This window comes from Tachysurus fulvidraco, chromosome 20, assembly GCF_022655615.1.
Source record: "Tachysurus fulvidraco isolate hzauxx_2018 chromosome 20, HZAU_PFXX_2.0, whole genome shotgun sequence".
NCBI lineage: Eukaryota > Metazoa > Chordata > Actinopteri > Siluriformes > Bagridae > Tachysurus > Tachysurus fulvidraco.
In genome coordinates, this window is record NC_062537.1 from 11,822,312 (window position 1) to 11,842,911 (window position 20,600).

The 20,600-nt window shown below is 36.3% G+C and overlaps 1 protein-coding gene across 4 annotated transcripts in view; it reads right to left on the reverse strand.

Annotated features, from left to right (window-relative positions):
• The window catches only part of cadm2a (cell adhesion molecule 2a), a 339,485-nt gene that overhangs the window by 11,330 nt on the left and 307,555 nt on the right, over positions 1-20,600 (reverse strand). For 3 of the 4 annotated variants that reach the window (XM_027150212.2, XM_027150219.2, XM_027150236.2), the window contains 4 exons: positions 8,303-8,464; positions 6,588-6,678; positions 6,079-6,257; positions 2,802-2,912 (listed from right to left, as the gene is read on the reverse strand). In XM_027150212.2, the coding sequence (XP_027006013.1) occupies positions 2,802-2,912; positions 6,079-6,257; positions 6,588-6,678; positions 8,303-8,464 (543 nt within the window). The remainder of the gene's footprint in view (positions 1-2,801; positions 2,913-6,078; positions 6,258-6,587; positions 6,679-8,302; positions 8,465-20,600) is intronic. The other variant, XM_027150226.2, reaches the window with a different exon arrangement.

Genomic DNA, 20,600 nt, shown 5'->3' on the forward strand with positions numbered 1-20,600 from the left:
TGTTGTCCTGTCATGGAAGTTTTCCTTCGATTTTACAATGTTTGCTAAGTGTATTTACTTCTAGTTTCTCCAAAGTCATTTTCAAAAATCACTAACTGGGAACGTAATCTAGAACATGTTTATCACAATTGCTACCGTAATTTCAAATGTGCCTTCTCAATGACTACTGATGACAAGTTATTTATGTGTCAGCCAACCTCAAAAAAATCTGATGATGTGTAATCTATAGTTTGGGTTAGACAGAAGTCAGTCAGTTTCACTTTATACCATTCTGTGTATATTAGTTCTGAGTAATGCCAAAAAAATAACAGAATAAGACAAAATAATACAAAAAACAAAACAAAAAAAGGCAAAATAATATATGGCAAATAAAACATGGCAAAAGTCCAAAATAACATTTGTTAATAGCAAATAAGACAATTTGGATTAAAAAAAAAAAAGCCACATTTTATGCACTTTTCCCTTTAAAGAAAGCAAGGGCTTATCCATTAAATCATATACCACTGTATGTACATATACAAAACTAGATTCAAATTTAGGCAGGAGTTTGGTGACACACTGGTGCTCTCTAGTTAGCCAAAGGTCTGTAGTTTTACTGGAAACTAATTGCATCCGTTCCATACTAAAATTTGATGGTTTAAAGACATTTGGGATTTTATTCATCAGCAGAATGGTGGGGTGAAGAGGTTAACAGAGAATATAAATCCTGTTATTAAAATGCTCTATTAACATCTGTACTGCAAAAATCATCTGCTGCAGTTTTATAAATTTTTACTTTGCAGGAAGAATGCATATCATCAGTAAAAAAAAATACATGGCAAAAATATGACTAGCAGTAAATTTGACAAAATAAAGTTTTGTTGCAATTAAACAGCTTTTCGACAGTGTTTTGTTTTCCTCCCATATTTTCTGTCTTATTACGTCCCTGGCTTATGAACCAGAAGCATGCCCTCCCAGAATAAGATGGATTTGCACTTTGTCTTCTGCCCACCCTGAGACAAAAGGCATGGCCAATCACTATGTCTGTGGAAGTGCCTCAGTGGGATGATAATGTTGTGGGGGTGTGAGATAGGGCGGACACGCACTGATTATGAAAAGTGAGCTGTAAATATTTAAAAAATTCCCTGAAACCCAAGAACTTTATTCAACCTTTCAGCTTCATAAGGTCACGGCTAATTTGCAAGCCATAAAAATGCATTTGGCAGATTTAACGCGGATGAGAGCTGCTCTGATGACATCGTTTGGGTTCGCCGTTTCTGTGCGGAAGAGTTATTATGCTCATTAAGCCCGACTGCCCGCTGCTGAAATCCCACCATTGATCGCAGACGCTGAGATGGGCGGCTAATGCACCGAGGGAAATAAGTGCAGTTAACACTCTAGACCTTTTATGGTACAGCGGCTATAAAGGGCTGCTTGTCTATGCAGGCTAGAGACTGGTAGGCTGAAAGAAATAGCTAAAATGGCATAACATGTCGGAGAACGCATTTTTTTAAGTACAAAGAACCTCTGCTTAACATGAAAACAGCAGAAAGAGAGATAGTTTAGTGCTAAATGATGCAATATCAGTTGCCAAAAGTAATTTCTAACAGTGCAGGCCCAGCATCTGACGCAAACCAGCTGACAAACCTACAGAGTTTCGGGGTTATTCGGAAGCCATTCTACCAGCTGCACTGTGTCTCTTGTGCAACTCGATAAATGGGAAGACTTTGAAACAACCCCAGGCAGAGGCCAAAGGGAAAACATGTAATGTCTGTTATAAATCACAGAAATCTATATATACCAGGTTTAAAACAGGAAACAACAAAATAATGAGACACCAGTGGGATTTGTTTTTCACATGATACAATTTCTGTTACGTATCACTACATATCAAAGAAGCTGAAAGAAAAGATGAAGGTTATGAGGTCCACAGTTCCTATGGGATGACACCCAGCCAGTGATGTTACACCTCCCTGCCAGCAGATGTCTCCCTCTTATGAATTCTAGCTTACCATATCTAGGCTTCTATATAAAGCCTAAAGTGCTTTCAAAAGCTTTAACTGATATCTCCTTGATTTCTTGATTCTACATTCTTTTGCCTGTAATCAATTTGAGAGATGAGACAGAAAGCTTCTAGAGTGAGGATACACTGATGCACTACTGGTATTCTTCTTGCATGTGACAAAAACCCACTGTATATGGAGAATGCATCATTTCCAAAAAAATTAAATGTCAATGAATGTTAGAACAATAAGAAACATCAATGCTAAACAAATATTCTAGATTACCTAAGCATCTTTGAATAAAAATTCTTATAAATATATCTAGGATAAAAAAACATTTTCTACTTTCCGTACAGATTTTCTTTTTTGAGGAAGGCACTAAGACGCAAGGACAGTTAATAATAAAGCATTGTGAAATCTTGCCAAACAGTGTGTGTGTAAGATGTGAGCCATGTTTACACTAAATGCCATACTATGTATTGATCTTTGAGTTTTACTATTGTTTACTATTGTATTTTGGAGCCATCAGGGTTTTTCAAGACACCATCTGTCCATTTCCAGTACCATACTGTACAGTAGATGTAAATATGATGTGATACAGAATGAGTAGTACATGTGGTACGCACATGAGCTGAATGTCAACACAGAGCTCCAAAAAACAGAAAAAAAAAGGGGCAAAGAACACTGAGATGGAGGCAGAACAAAACACTGGTTAGCACAAACATGTAACAAAAGGTAGGTAATAGACTTAACAAATCAGAGCCAAGAGTTTTTGTTTGACAAAGAGGAAGTGGTGGAAGGGTGGTGGGGTTACTGTACCTCTCTGACCGGTGACTGCAGAGTCGGGCTTGAAGTCTAATGGATCGGTAGTGTCTGGGAGGATGGCTACATGGGGAGGAGTTGTGGGTGGAGAGGGTGTAGTGGGGGCATCTGGTCAATGGAACACATCACGCAAACAAATGCACAGGGACGGGCGCAGACATAAACACACACAAAAAAACAACAAACAAACAAACAAAAAAAAGCAAAAAGCAAAACATCAACATAACAATGGAACATATGCAACAGAAATGCTTTATCTCGAATACATCATGCAAATTAAAATAGAACGTATATAACTAACGATGGATAAATGATAACAAAATCAGATTAAAGATCATTCCGGAACGAATATTCATTAAAACTCTAAATGTTAATATGTTATTTAACCAGTAAAGCCAGAGGGATGTGAGAAAACTGAACAGTGCAGTTTAGATTTTAACTGAGCAGTTCTACAGTTAGAATTTTATGATAGTAAGCAGAAGCAGTCCCATTCTTGGTACTAGTAACAGTGGTAGTGGAAATAATGTTGTAATGTAGTAATAAATTTAGATGTAGCAGTAGTATTATAATAGATGTGTATTGGTAGAACTAATAGTAATAGTAGTGGGAATAGTAATTTAATATTACTAGTAGATGAAAGATTGTAATGGCAGTAGACTAGTATCTATTGTAGTGTAATAGCAGTAGTATAACTGTAGTAATAATGTATGATGGTAGAAATAGCAGTAGCAGTCATAGTAGTCCTAGTATTAGGAGAAGTATAATAGTAGCGGTAGTGTCATATTAGTAGTAGATGTAAGAGTGTAGAGGTATAATAGTAAGAGTAACGTAGTAGTAGCAGTAGTGTAGTAGAAATAATCAATTCTACGACAATTCCAGGGTTAAAGTTTTATCTGTTAACTTGTCCAATAAAGCTTTAAATGCCACATAAATAAACAAAATCGGACAAGCAAGAGTGCTGTTCACTACAACAGCATGATTGTAAGTGTGATATTTCTTTTTTATAACAGTTTTATCAACAACAATTTCATATTGAGTAAATGATATATCAAAAAGAAGATTGCCAGAGATTAATACAAATAGAGAAATGTACCAGTGCTGTTAAACTAAATATCAGCACCCTTGGATTACTGCTTGTCCAATCAAATTATTGGACTAGAGCTACCTGCTGTATAAACAACTAAAAAGCCCAAAATTTTTTGAATTGGTTATAAGAGCAGGGTAGTTTGGTCTGTGCTGTTCTGCTATGTACTGTTTAAAAAAAGAAAAGAAAAGTCAAAGTAAAGTTCATGCCAATCAAGTTTAAACTAAATATCACCTTGTGCTACAGCTGAAATTGAGTGACCCTAGCTTTTAAAATGGCAGGTCGCATTCAGGATTTTTTTAATCCTGATTCTGCCCCAGCAGCCTGTTTCAAACAGGACACACAATCCTTAGAAATGCATAAAATGTGTTTGGCCTGCTGATAAAGTTAGACGAAGGCTGATAAGGTGAAGCACCAGTCTGCTCTTTCTCTAATAAGTCTGCTCTTTCAAACACACTCTGTTCTCACAGGAGCAACACAGTTCTCATGTCTTTCAGGAGCGAATGTGAGAACATGAGGGTGAAATAAAGCAAGTCTGCTTTTTCCCGGGAAAGTTTAGACGAAGGAATGCATTCAAATAATTGCATTTCATCTGAGTGGTAACTTATTTATTTTGACCATGAGTTGCTCTTTACCAGTCTATGGAAGAAACTTTGAGGAAACCATTTCTCATCTATTGCAATAAACAAACTCCAAATGTTTCTGTATGTTTGTGGCACTTATTAGAGACTGCACTCAAAATGGAGCGTTTCCTAGCCTGTAATAATGCAGAAAATGCACAAACATTATAGAACGTCCTTCTACCATGTGCCGGTATTAACTACTGCTTTGAGCATTAAGGTGTACATGTTAGGGAAGAAATGTTTTGCAGTACAAAATGTGAGTAGATGCGGCTGCAAATTGTGCTCATAATACGTCTAACATTGAATTTTGTTTTCCTAAGGTTGTAACTCCTCACACAAACTGCTCCTAGAAGCATGAACAAAGTGTGCTCTGTTTGAAGATGGTGGTTTAAATAATTAAAAAGCTTGAGACTAGAGGAAATGTAACTTCAGTAGCAGAGACATAAATAAGTTAAAGGAACTTGTTAATAAAAAAAAAAGTTAATGGTGATTGAGACTGTACAGTATGACTTTTGATTAGGTTTATTCTAATAAAAAATACCGCCATGACCAAAGTAATCCATTGTAAAAATTCACAATGTCATAAAAGTGCTCATTATTGTGTTAATGGTCATCAGTTTATTACATGAATTTGTGATGTATGTATTTCTAAGAATTGCTGAAAAATATATTGTAGGCAAATTAAAAATGTATCCACCATTTGTACAAAAAACAAAACAAAACACGTACCTGGCTATATCACTGCCAGGAATAAGCAAGGAGTTAACAGTAACATATGGTACTGCCTAGGTGCCTTTTATAATCTGTGATCTGCAGTTAGTTTATTATTACAGGACGTTGTCAGGCTTTATAGTGCCAACATCATTAAGGGCTTTAGTTATCTGTGTCCTTATATTGCTTTGACATTTCTCCTGTCACCTTCCGGGACCTCTGCTGTACATAATACACTTTGTGCTCATTAATTCTCCATCAAAATCTCAAAAACACGAATGAGCAAAGAAATGAGTTCAAAAGAAGCAGATCTTGATTTTGTGAATCGTGGCTTGTGACTTGATTCGCTTACGAGCAGCATGCAATAATGCAATTCTTTAAATAGAAGAGATTGAAATTTGAAGCATTTCTTCATATTCAAAAATCAATAGATAATAAATGACCTAGTAGCAGGCATAGACTCTCAAAACCCTATGTATTTGATACCCAATGTATTAAGCGTTCTGCATGCACAAGATACGGTCATTCTCTGCCCACTGGGCTATAATAACGAAACTACATGATCTGGTTATTAAAGTATTTTGCAAAGTTTTAATGGGTTTTCCACAGTATTAACCTCTAAACGTTGTTCTAAATGTGCTAGCTTTAGAATCAGGCTCTGTAAAACACAAGAAGGTCCCTTTTCAATCGATTTCAAAGTATCATAAAACATATTCTAATGGATTTACACAGACTCAGCGTGGTATGGGGGAATGTTGAAAATAGTTGAAATATAAATCATCAGGCACCTATTTTTGTACATCACATGGGTCCCTTTTTAACATGGTCACACTCTTTTAGCCTTTTTTGCACTCACCATACACGAAGAGCACATATTCAGCATGGTTGGTGCCCAGATGATTACTGGCTTCACAGCGATAGGTGCCATTGTCCGTTTTATTTAAGGATATGAAAGTGAGATCTCTGCCGTCAACAAACACACGGTCCAAGTCTGGCAGTTTGCCCCCATCTTTCGTCCATTTCACTGGGTCTGGCCTGAGAAACATGGCGAAAATTAACAAAGGTGCTTTTTCCAAACTGATTTTGGAACCTCAAATGGAAAAGTGGTGTCTTTTACACGTACAACATGATCCTGCACAGGAAAGGACTTACTGGGCCTCATTTAACAATCATAGTCTGCAAATATTTTGTTAAGGCCAAACAGAACAAAGTTCCTGACTAGATTTTCAAAGATTTTAGTAACAAACACGCACAAGCATATTCATGGCACAGTTGATTTATAATTTATAACATGCATAATCCTAACTGGAAGATATCACGGAGAATACCAGTGAAACAGTGTATTAGACAGTGTGATAGACTTACGAGGGGTTTCCGTTAGACACACATTCCAGTTTGAGAATATCTCCTTCCTGTGGAAGTGACTGAGAATGCCTGATCTCCACACGAGGAGCATCTGCATGGACAGACATAGCCATTAGCCAGCAAAAGGAAGCCCACTGTATAGATATATTCATAACACAAACTATGTTCTACACCCTGAACATAAAGTATAACTGTAACACTTCATTTTATGGCCTCTGCACATCATTAGTAATTACTGATCAACTGCAGGGCTGTAGAAGAAATCATACTAAAATATTGACCTGGATTTGTTTTTCTCTGCCGTTCAATTCAAGAACAGCAGTAATTCTGCTTCAGACAGAACTATACAAGAATCCACACAGGGAAAAGAGGAAAAATATGGTTGTAATGCTAATTTGGAAGTGAATTTTCAAAAGACTAATGTGTGGAAAGATAATGATGGTAAGCAGGCATAATTTATCTTGTGGTCATGTTCCCGGCACTGTTTATGGCATTCACAATTTTCTATTCACATTTACAGCATTTAGCAGCAGGTCGTATCCAGAGCAATTCACAGGAGTGACCTACAGTTCTGCAGAGATCCAATTATGTATCCACCAATTCTGGAAAGTCAAATTAAAAAAAAAAAAAAAAAACAGATACAAAAGCTTTCTAAAAATATTAGTTTAATCCCATTGATAGTGTTTACCATGATGGTGACTAATAAATATTTTCCTCTATGCTCTCTCTCTTCCATGATTTCTCCTCTCATCTAATCTATAAATGAACAGCATGGGGCTCCTGCGAGGCGCAACAGAAAAGTTTGTCCTATTGTTTGGATGATCATGATTTTGAATCCTAATTACTCATGGCCGGGAGACAAGGAAACAAAAGTGGCCGTGTTCTCTGGGTGGTTAGAATCAATCACAGTAAAAATCACGGGTGCCAGTGAGTCATGTCATCTGAGTGTGTGATGCTGTGATGTTGCATGGGTTTATAAAAGGTAAGGTTGGATGACTATATATTTCTCAGAAGAAGCATGTGTTGGCCTTCACACTGGCTGTTAGGTGTCATGTGTTAAGTTAGAGCTGGCAGGTGAACCAGCATACTTGTGACACGTGAAAATGATTTTGATGCTTATTCTATGACAAAATCACACTAATGTGTCAATTTATTTAGAGAAAACTATAATCATAATGTCATATATAATGGCTAATTTAATCAACTGAATGACAGCAAAAACTGAAGCTATGAACCTGGAAACAATATACATTCAAGAGAAATAAAATAAAGCAAAATATGGTGAAAGAATGTGAAGTGAATGAAATCTAAAGTAGAATGAGGTAATGAAAGTGAATGAAATCTAAAGACTATGGTACTGTTCTGTTACACTGTAAAACATTTTTAGATGGTTAAACTGGTGGTTTTAGATGGTTTGTTTTTGTCTTTGTTTATCTCACAAGTAGTCAAGATAATGGATAACTTTAAGTCGCATTTTTTAAATCTTATATAAACAAAATCCAAAACTTGTCATGACAATTGGAGTTAAAGAGAAAAATACACATAATACACATATGCTATCATGTTTTAATGTGTAGGAGGATAAAATAACCTCTAAAGCATATTTTATACAATTTTATATATATATATATATATATATATATATATATATATATATATATATATATATATATATATATATATTCACCTTTAAAAAGCTATAATAATGGACTTACAGTGCACTTCCAACACCTCGGTTGCTTGCTGTTGGATAGACCGCAGTGCCTCGTGGACCACTTTACATGTGTAGGCCACACCGTCATCATTCCTGTCCACCTTCAGCTGCACCGAGCTCCGGACCGTGAATGTCTTCCCGCTGGCATTTACCTCTTTTGCTCCTGCAAAACAACCATTTTATTGTAAATAACCAACTGTTGTGCTCTTTATCTCAAGGGAAGCTAATTACAGTAAATGAACATACTGTACAACTGGATATACTGAGAATACAAGATTTTTGCTTGTTTGTTTAATGCATAATAAAAAGTGGCCGTAATTAGCAACATTATCAGTAATTAGTGTCATAGAAATAGAACCTTCAAATGCAACAGCTTCTAGAAGATGAATATTAACATTGGCCTTCAGCTGATCTTCATACTTGGCCTATATAACTGAACCATGCTACACAGAATGTGCTCTTTATAACACATAAAAGCATCTTATATGTCCCCATAGTGTTGAATAGTAATAGTAATAGTTGAATAGTTTCTCATGTGTTTCTCGAAAGTTATATTTCTTTCCCCATTCCTTTTTTAAGGGCAAAGTGACAATAATCATAAACAATAATTAACAAGGGTTAAATTGTCAAAATATTTTAAATACAACAAAGTTAAATGGATCTCTGGAAAATTGTCCGTAGTGTGTGATTGCGTGAGTGAATGAGAGTGTGTGTGCCCTGCTATGGGTTGGCTCTCTGTCAAGGGTGTATCCTGCCTTGATGCCCGATGACGCCTGAGATAGGCACAGGCTCCCCGTGACCCGAGAGTTCGGATAAGCGGTAGAAAATGAAGGAATGAATGAATGAATGAATGAATGAAAAATGTTAAATGGTGGCATTTATAATGTTTATATTAATGTATTATATTACATTATATGACATTACATTATATTAATGTTTATATTACATCTTATATGCTGTTTGGACTGTTCCTTTTTTGGGTATAGATATCTATGCAGTTATTATAGTGTTATATAAAGTACATCATGAAAGGTGAAGTTATCTTATTACAGTGGCACCTGTCAAGGGGTGGGATATATAACCAGCAAGTGAAAAGCCAGGGCAAAAATTGGGCAAGGTGATCTGAATGTCTTTGACTAGGACCAAATTGTGATGGCAATCATCTCTTCTCAGTATCATATCAGTATCTTCAAAACAGTAGGCCTTGTGGAGTGTTTCCAGTATGTAGTGGTTAGAACCCATTAAAAGTGGTCCAAGGAAGGACACATGGTATACTGGTGATGGGTGCCCAAAGCTCATTGATGCGAGTGGGAAACAAAGGCTAGCCCTTCTGTCTGATCCCACAGAAGTGCTACTGTTACAGAAATTGCTAAAAAATGCAATGCTGATAGAAAGACACAATTCACAGCACATCTCAGCTTGTGCATATGAGGTTGTGTCATTACAAACCAGTCAGAGTGCTCATGCTAACCACCATTCTCTGCCAAATGGGCACATGAGCATCAGAACTGGTCCATGCAGCAAAGCAAGAAGATAGCCTGTCTGAAAAATCACATACACACGTGCATCGCCTACCCGGAGAAGACATGATGCATTATGAGAAAAAGGCAAGCCAGCAGAGTGTGATGATCAGGGAAATATTCATGTGGATGTTACTTTGACACATACAACCTACCTAAACTTTGTTGCAGACCAAGAAAACCTCTTCATGGCAGTGGTATTCCCTAATAGCAGTAGTCTCTTTTAGCAGAATAATGAGGATAATGCTCCCTGCCACACTGCCAAAGCTGTTCAGGAATGGATTGAGTAGTATGACACAGAGTTCCATGTGTGGACCAGATCTCAATCTGATTGAGCATCTGTGGGATGTGCTGGACAAACAAGTCTGATCCATGGAGGCCCCAACATGTAACTTAACAGACTTAAAGGACCTGCTGCTAATGATTTGGTGCCAGATAGCACAGCAAACCTTCAGAAGTGTTGTGGAGTACATGATTCAACCACTCAGAGCTGTTTTGGTAACACAAGGGGGACACGAGGAGGACCTACATAATATTAAGCAGGTGGTATTTTGTACTAAATAGTATTTTCAGTGGAATAACAATAAATGATATGAAATATTATTATTTCAATATCTGCACCATATTCGTGATCTGAGTTTATTATTTACCATTAAAGACTAAACAAAGCCATCTGATAAACGGAGTTGGTGGAGAAGATTTGGGCAGAATACTAAAATGTCTCAAAGCTAAACCAATGTAACACTTTGCTTATTTACATTCACATTTCATTTGATCAGCCTGCTTTCCATACAAAGCATTTAAAATGAACTACATGTAAATTTAAATGTAAAATTTGGCTGAATGCAAATTAAAGGGTTGTACTGAATGTCAAGTACTTCTATAGCTTATCAGCCTTTTTGTCTATTAGTCTGACTATGATGATAGTCTGAATGTCTATCACTTACAAACTGTCAATCAACCATATAAGCTCTAATCTGTTTTGTCCGTAAGAACAAAAGATAAATTCAGAAGATAAACATTGTTTAGCATTCACAAAACAATGCTGCTATCATACATGAGGATGTTCCTCTGTGTTGTAAAAGGTTGCCACATTGCCACAGGTATGTATGTATGCATGTATGTATGTGTGTGTGTGTGTGTGTGTGTGTGTGTGTGTATGTGTGTGTGTGTGTGTGTGTGTGTGTGTGTGTGTGTGTGTGTGTGTGTGTGTGTATGTATGTATGTATGTATGTGTGTGTGTGAGTATGTGGGTGTGTATGTATGTATGTATGTATGTATGTATGTATGTATGTATGCATGTATGTATGTATGTGTGTGTGTATGTATGTATGTATGTGTGTATGTATGTATGTATGTGTGTGTGTATGTATGCGTGTATGTATGTATGTATGTATGTGTGTGTGTATGTATGCGTGTATGTATGTATGTACGTATGTATGTATGTATGTATGTATGTGTGTATGTATGCATGTATGTATGTATGTATGTATGTATGTATGTATGTATGTGTGTATGTATGCATGTATGTATGTATGTATGTATGTATGTATGTATGTATGTATGTATGTATGTATGTATGTATGTATGTATGTATGTGTGTATGCATGTATGTATGTATGCGTGTATGTATGTATGTATGTATGTATGTATGTATGTATGTATGTATGTATGTATGTATGTATGTATGTATGTATGTGTGTATGCATGTATGTATGTATGTGTGTATGTATGTATGTATGTATGTATGTATGTATGTATGTATGTATGTATGTATGTATGTATGTGTGTGTGTATGTATGTATGCGTGTATGTATGTATGTACGTATGTATGTATGTATGTGTGTATGTAAGTATGTATGTGTGTGTATGTATGTATGTATGTATGTATTTATGTACGTTTTACAATGTTTGTTAGTTCATTTTTATTTTTAGTACTTGTAGGTAGTCTATCTCATCTTGTGGAAATTCAGTATGTACTGTAGATAACAATGTTTCAAAGTAATAATCACAACTTCTCAGAAAACTATCACATATTTTATATAAGAATTCAAGGTTTCCTTTAGATCAACATGCTTTTTTTTATTTTCCACTATCAGACCTCCCGTTGCAGTTCAATTACTGAATGTGTGTGTGAGTATGGGTCTCATTTATCGAAGGTTACAGAAAACAAGTATGTACTTTGTGCATTCTAATCATTTATATGATGGTGAATGTGTATGCAGTTTTGCTCTGCACTGGGTTGGCACCCTGTCCAGGGTATCCTGTGCCATGTGCAACGAGCCCTCTGGGATAGACTCCATGCTCCCTGTAACCCCGTGGTGTCTATTTCACTGGCTACATTTAGAAACTCTGCAATGGCATAAAAATGTATCATTTTGGCATTCATTTCATTGTGACATAAATTAAGGTAAGATATGTCATTATTCAACTTGTAGTTGGTTTGTAGTGAAAATGGCAGTACAATTTCCAGTGTCTACTTAAAATAGATGTGTAGATAAAAGCCTTAGAATAGAAATCAACTAAAACTGCCCTTGGCAAGCGAAATCGACTGATGATCAATCAACTTCTTACTCTCAGCTTAGAGCTTCCATTGGTGCTATAACCCATTAGTGCTATAAACACATTTCATCTGCAATGCTGTATGAGCCAAATCTTTAAACAAGGCATATTCCTAATCAGTATTTGAATGTGCGTTTTATCAGTTAAATCAGTTATCAATTTTCGATTATTGCTGATATTATAGACAGTACATGATATAGAATAGGGATCTTATTCGCAAAGGGTTGGTGTAGCTGATGGTTGATTGGAGCTCAGGATGAACTGATTAAACAAATAAAGACAGGTGAGACTCCTGCGTGCTTGGAATAAAAGCCTGCAGCCCAGATTGATATAATATATATACAGAAGCCAGAAGCTCTGCATTGTCAGTTTACCTGCTTTTACATTGTTCTTGAAAATGTACGATTAGGAGTGTGACATCCATTTGAATTCCATCATGCATTTATGAAACATTTTATTTTTTTACATACAATCCAAAGCCTATCCCATAAACACACTCTAGATGGAATGCCAGACTCTTGCAGGAGACACTTAAATGTACATACTTATAAATTCAGGGGCAATTTAGCAAAGCTAATCCACCTGCCAGCATGTTTGGGGGAGAAGAAACTAGAGCTCTCAGAGGAAGCTCTACACAGACAGTAATCCAAGCTCAGATCAAGGCATGGACCCAGGAGCGCCACCGTGCTGCAAACTCTAATCATATTACACCATTTTTTCATAACCTGGAAAAATATTCTCTCACGTTTCCATTTGCTGACACTGAACTTAAATGAAAACCCAGCTTATATGATGATATAGAATCCAATCATCTATCCCTCCATCTGTTTGGAATTAATCTGCATAATGGAGTAGACTGACTTCCTGCTTTATCTCTCAGCCTCTTTCAAAGTAGGAGATGCCGTAGCAGACAGGTTCAAAATTAAGGTCAACATGTTTAACATTAATATTTATGAAGGAAAATCAACAGTGTCACTGACGTACACTAACACTCATAACATCGCACACACACACACACACACACACACACACACACACACACACACACACACACACACACACACACACACACACAAATACCAATCTGTAAACACACACTACATTTGAAAATTATATTCATACCTGGATACAAGCTAGTGTAAATCATAGTCTTCTTTCGCAGTACTAATTTTACTTTTAAGACTATGCCTCACCAGATTTTCCTGGTATTCAGAGATACAGCTAAAGCATAAGTCAATACAGAGTGAAGCAGAAAGGTGGAAGAAGAGGCGAAAGATTAGCATTTCATTTTTGCTGCAAGCAGAGTGGAATTTAAATACTCATTTCCAACCACAAGGCATTCATATCAACAGGAGGGAAGAAGGTTGCACAAAGAGTCAAACAGTTTATCCTCTGGTAGGGGGGGGGGGTAGGGGGTGTGTGTGTGTGTGTGAGTGTTATGAGAAAATAAGCTGTGCAACAAAAAATATAAAAATCATACAGAGCTTATAACATTCATGCTAACTTTCTTTAGTTACAGTATGTCCTAATAAATGTATTACACATTTTCTGTATATCTGTGTTAAGGTTGCTTATGATGGAGATTATCAAAGGTTAATCAACACACTATGGAGTGTTATGTCAAAAATTGTACAAACAAAAATTTAGACTTGGATTTCCCAAAGGTAGTCCCAAAGTCCAACCAATATCCTAAAGATCCAGATAAAAGAAAGAAGAAAAAAAAAAGCCTTGCGGTTAAACTCTATTAAAGACTGATTAAAAACCTCAGTACTGTGAGCAGTACTGAGACACTTCTATAGGCACATTCGTTATAAATTCTATCTTACCAAAAGACCTGCACTCACTTTTCAGTATTTTAAATGTCAGTTTATCTAACTAACTAACTAACTAACTAACTAACTAACTAACTAACTAACTAACTAACTAACTAACTAACTAAATACATAAAGAAATAAGTAAGTGTTTTTGTAACAAATAACAGCAAATTCTTTTAACGTTTTAATTTTAGATTATTTTTACACAGTGTGCTTGTTTGATGGTTCCTGTTTTAGTCCTGTTCCCTGTCTAGTTTCTGATTTATTCCTGATTGTGTTCATCAGTACTGTGTTAGTCCCTAATTATTTTGCCCATGTATGCCATGACATGTCTATGTGCTGGAACAAAGATTTATTGTGCCATTAATCATGAACCTTATTTTCCTAGCTCTATGTATGATTGTATTTTTTTTTTCAACTTGCCTGTTTCCCTCATTTTTGATGATGGTTTATTCTTGTTTAACTTCCGTATGCCTTCTTGTTTTTACCCCCTGCCTTCTGACCCACCATGAACCTAGATTATGATTTGCCTGAATAAATCATATGTAACTTTTGTCTTGTCTCTCACGACATGATACTAATGCAGTATTTCTATATTTTATGTTATATTTAGATAAATTTATATATCAGTCAATATATAATCAATCAATTTCAACCGAGTCATCTTAATGAAATGAAAGTCATAAACTGTATAACATAAGAAGCTAACAACACCTAGCCGATGTAAAAATAGCCTGGCTACTTAGCTATTGTTTGAAATGAAAACTGACCAAATAACTGACTCATTAAGTGAACCTTGCTGACATGTGCAGGACAAAATTAAATCTGTATGTAATGAAACTTTGGGTACTAAGACAAGCTCAAGTCAGTTTTTTTAAAGCTAAAGTATAAAACCATTGCATGGACAAACGTCTTGCTACGACATAGTTTTGAGATTTCTGTATTTCATGTATTCATCTTCTACAGAACAAAATATTAAAAACAAATAAGAATGTTAAACCTAGATCAGAACATAATAAAAAAGGACAATACCGAAGGATAATATTAATCATGCAAGAGTAAATAACACGACATCTATAAATAAAAAGACAGATAAAAGCTACAGTGATTATAAAACAGTGATAATGAATGATATATCTTTCATGTGAGGAGGTGTGACTGGGCGAGACGAGCTCCTGTATTGCTTTCGCTCTTCTCTTGCTCAGTAATATTATCTGTCTAATCCACACAAGGCATTTCACTGCTGCCAGGAGCCTCCAACATCAGACTGAGATATGGCAGTGTGATTGTCAGAGCCAGGTTGGCATTAATAATCTCTCTTCATTTCTATTATCTATCTTCACACCACAAACACAACATTTTCCTGTTATTCACATAATGTAGCCACTTTCATAAGGCTCAGAAGACTTGCTGGTACATACACACAGCTTACACACCCAGATATTACTGACTGTATTAAACATACACTGTGGGTATAATTACAATAATAATAATAATAATAATAATAATAATAATAATAATAATAATAATAATAATAATAATAATAATAATAATAATGAGACACAATTTAACAAATCAGAGCTCTCTTTACTTAATTTTTTCCCCAACACTACAAAAGAGCTAATACAGTAAGTCATAGGCTGTCTCAATCTGCACACCACAGGGGGTGACTTTAATACTATAAAATGTAGTCATTAGCATATAACGCTGATAAGTGGCAGCGTTACACCATACACATGGTCAAAGTTTGACATTTTTGACACAACACTACAGTTCTGAAATCAACTGAAATATATATCTTATATTATCTTGTACATGTCTAAAAAGCAAATAAAGCTATGATGATTGAAATTCGAGATAAAAACAAAGGTGGAAGTATTTCATTCCGGTTCAACCAGTGGCTTAAAGACTGATATAATTATATAACAACACTTTCTCTGTTTTGATAATGATGTCATGCTGCAATTTGCTGGAAATAGATACAGTATGTGATCACAAACTGAATTAATTATACTGTATAAACCTGAATTGTCATTATTTCTCGACTGAATTCAGTCACAGTGGCATCTGACAGGATTTCCAAGACCACTAGCTTACATTTTTGTGATGGTCAAGGAACCCATCTTGACTCTTTTCTTGACCCCATGAAAAGAATGTTTTCTAAGAGAAAGTCTTGATATTAGTGCATGTCTGTGAAAATCATATACATCTGGTTTTGATCCAACTTAATTGGCAAACCAGTTCACTTCCTACAAAATCCATTACGAGCCAGATGTTGCCAATTCAGAAAAATTCTTTGCTCTGTTAAACCCCACACTGCTGCTGCTCCATTCTTTGGCTAACACAGGAGGGATGAGCATTAGCATATCTATGCATTGCTGTGGACAGAAGTACCCCAGCTCCCATCCTCCACTTGACGTGATAAAAGCATCAGGAGGATGCTAGCTTGCTGTGAGTAGCTGCTCATTCCCCTGTTCACTCGCATTCTCTTTCTGTCTGTTCCAGTGACGCACACAACTGCACAATTGCAGTCCTCATTAACACATGTCTGTCAGGCGTGTGAGACACTCTGAGGTGTGAAAGGTGTCCTGTTTCTCATTTAGGGTTCAAAAGTGTGCCCAAGGATATCCTACATTAGCTCCCAATCTGTTCTATGGAGAATTCCAGATCAATATTGTGCAGAGATCAAGAGCTGATGACAACGGCCATATTAATTAAGCTACCATATATCCAGACCTATTAATATTTGTACTCCATATATTATGTTTATTATAAATATACACCACTGGGTTACACTGGAGCATCACTGGGTTATACTGGAGCACCACTGGGTTACACTGGAGCATCACTGGGTTATACTGGAGCACCACTGGGTTATACTGAAGCATAACTGGGTTATACTGGAGCACCACTGGGTTATTTCAGAGCATGATTGGGTTATACTGGAGTATTACTTTTTTGTTTACTAAGAATCACAACATTATAATGGAGCATCGCTGTGTTATACTGGACGATCACTGTTTTATACTGGAGTCTAATCATGGTGACTCCATTAGGCTCAATAAAACACATATTACACCAAATTCTCAAAACATATTGCTGTATGCTGTGCTTATAGGACTGTGAAATTAGTTAGTGTGCCTCCACAAACTCAACCGTGTTTGCGTCCTGTAACAGTTTGTAGTCTTTACAGAGAATTGTGTAGTGGAGCTGTAGAATATTTTTCCAACTGGCTGATCTGCTCCATGCTGAGGCAGAGTGCAAAAAGTCCATACATCTGATAAGCATGAAAAAGCAATTGTACATTCAAACTCTATAAGCTGTTTGATGCAAATAAGTCTCAGTATCCTTAAGATTGTTGTGTATCGGCTTTGCGCTGTGTAGAGGACTGTGAGGAGGAGTGCAGGGCTGGCATCTGATAGAGAACAGGATAGCAGGACATGTTTTATTCATCATTCAGGAACAAACACTGAGTTAGTGTGTTAGCAGAACTCTGTTTTTAATGCTTATTGATTTTCCCATTATATGGATATTTTAATTCATTTTGTGGGAAGAATAAAGATTCAGCTGTTGCATGGAAGTGAACTGTGACAAAGGGAAACAACACATGGACAGACATAAACACACACAAAAAAGAGTGTGTGAAAGAGAGAGGAGTTTTGCTGTAGCACTCTGCAATATTTGATCTCAGAGATCTCAGAAGATTTGCTTAGAGAGTGAAAAAAAAAACAGACTTATTGCTGGGCGAGGTAAGAGGCACAGGGGAACTGTTTTGAAAAAAAAAAAAAAGAAGAAGAGGGAAGAGAAAAGAGATGGCCTGCAACCCAGAGGCTTGAAATTTAATAGAAGCGAGAATGCCGATGTTTTGCTTCCATGTGACTGTTATTCCCTGAATGGGGCTCCAAAATAAACGCCATGAGTGTGGTGGAGAGGTGCTGAAATCAGTGATGACAGAAACTGTCACTTCACCCCGTGCATGTGTCTACACACACACACACACACACACACACACACACACACACACACACACACACACACACACACACACACACACACACACACACACAAACCAATCACAAATACTAGTAATTATGCCGCTCCTGTGCTTATTATACTTCTTCATTCACATATTATTCCTAAAGACAGAATTATGTGTTTTTAAGCTTATGCTTTTTCTTTCTTCCTCTTAATTTTTCATACAAAAGAATTCTGCATATCAGAAAATATTCCTTGTGTTATTGAATCCATCTATCTCTGTTTCATATGCATGTGTTCATGATGAAAACTTCCACCACAGGGAAGTGAGCACAGTGAACATAATGTTCCCCCTGAACTGGAGTTTAGATTGACAATGCTGAGTGCCGCACAACACATATTTACACATCATATCCCATGCTGAATCTGATTCAAGCCATCTGCTCATAAATCTCCAAATAAAGCTAGTCTCAAGAGCAGGATGGATGAGATTCTCCGGTGACTTTTGGTGGAGTGAAAAAACAAACCAGCCCCAAAAAACGAAACACAATAGAAAAAAACATTTGGCAAATACAGAATGTGTTTGAATGACGAATAAAGAAGACAAGCACTAAAAAGAAGAATAAAGAAGTTAAACAAAGAGAATTTTTGAAGAACAGCACAAACACTTATCTACAGTACTTCTTAAAGCTCCCAATAGATTTATATAATTTAAAAAAAGCCTCAAGTCAAGCGGACAGTCGATACTGTGGAAACTGACCATGTCAAAACATGGCCCTGAGCTGATTTCATATAAATATGAAATCCAGTAAAAGAGAACCCTACATCATATTACAAGCAAACTAGTGAGGACAAATTCACATGAAATCATTTAACAGGATGTTTTTTAGAAGCAACGCCTGCTTTCACATCCTACACTATAAATATTCTCCTGGCCCTCACAACACCTTCATTACAACTTGAGAACAAACGCTGTTAATAAGAATTTTAATTCTTCTTCACCAGAGCTGGTATTTATCAGCAGATTTTTCATATGTCAATGCAGAGCAAATCAGAGCATCAGTATCTAAAAGGATTTACACTAAATAAGCAGATTTTTCCATCTACAGCATCAGCAATCCCTCATAAATAAATACTCCTCTGTTAAATCTTATTTTTGTGTCATTCCGTTTTCCTGAAGCTTGTCACCGAATGCTATTTGAATATCTGATTATTAATTACAGTTAAACATGTAGATCTCTATCTATTTCATATCTAATCCGACTTCAGATAAGTATCATGTCCTTGTTAAATCCACTGTCAGATGTTATCTTTAACTACATTGTTCCAGTCTTTTCTGTGTAGTGGGTGGGTTGGTGATTACTGATTACTATAATTACTGTTCTGAGTTTGTGGCACAAATATAGATTAAGCTTCAACCTGAAAGTGAAAAAAAAACCATAAAAAATCGTAGTTTTAGAATTTATGAAATGTAATCTTGTTGTTTTCATTAAAACTCAGCTAAAAATATTTTTCAGCGATTCATTTTAAATTTGCAGCTGAGAAGGTTCAAAGGTGTGAGTCCCGAAACCAATGCTTAGAGTGAAAAGAAAGAAAGAAAGAAAGAAAGAAAGAAAGAAAGAAAGAAAGAAAGAAAGAAATGCCCACATTTCTAAGAATTTTCTTAGAACATCGTCACTAGGAACAACTCTGCACTAAGAATTTTTGTGAATTCGGGCCCTGGACTTTATTTACCGTACTGTAAACTCTTATAGCTTTGAAACTCAGGTTTACCAGGCTATTACTGAGTCTCAGGAAAGGCTACTAGTTTACCCCTAACCCACAACACATAAGCCCTTGCCTTTACTTCATATGTGTGTTTTTTCTTACCACCACAGGTGGTACTATAGTTTTTGGGTCCACTGCCATTTGTCAATGGCTAATATTATCACGAGAAGACTATGAATATTTTTATGTATTTATGTTTCCTGATAGTAATAGAAGGCTTAACAGTCTTAACTGGTCCTGTCAGTATACACAAGTTTATAATTACGTAAAGCAACACAACCTTAACCTGTTTTATTCCATTTACCCTCAGCTCAGAAACAAGGCTTTTATTTCTTGTGCTGACACAGTCTTAAACAAATCGATCCAAGAGAGTTCTGCAAAAAAAAAGTCTTGGACCAAATCAGAAACCATTATTCAAGCATGAAGTCCTAACAAGGAAATGAACAGCCAACTTAGTTTCCTCTCACGTCTCACTCGGCAGTGACGCAATAATCACACAGCGTGGAGAATGGTCTCATTGCAAATTAGAAACAGCTGTATTTTTAGAGCAATGCACAGTGCTCAAACTAAGGCTTCATTCTTTAAATGCACAGCGAAGAAAACCAGGCTTCGATCACTCAACGTTCCACCACCTTCCAGTTACTACTCTACCTTTAACCTT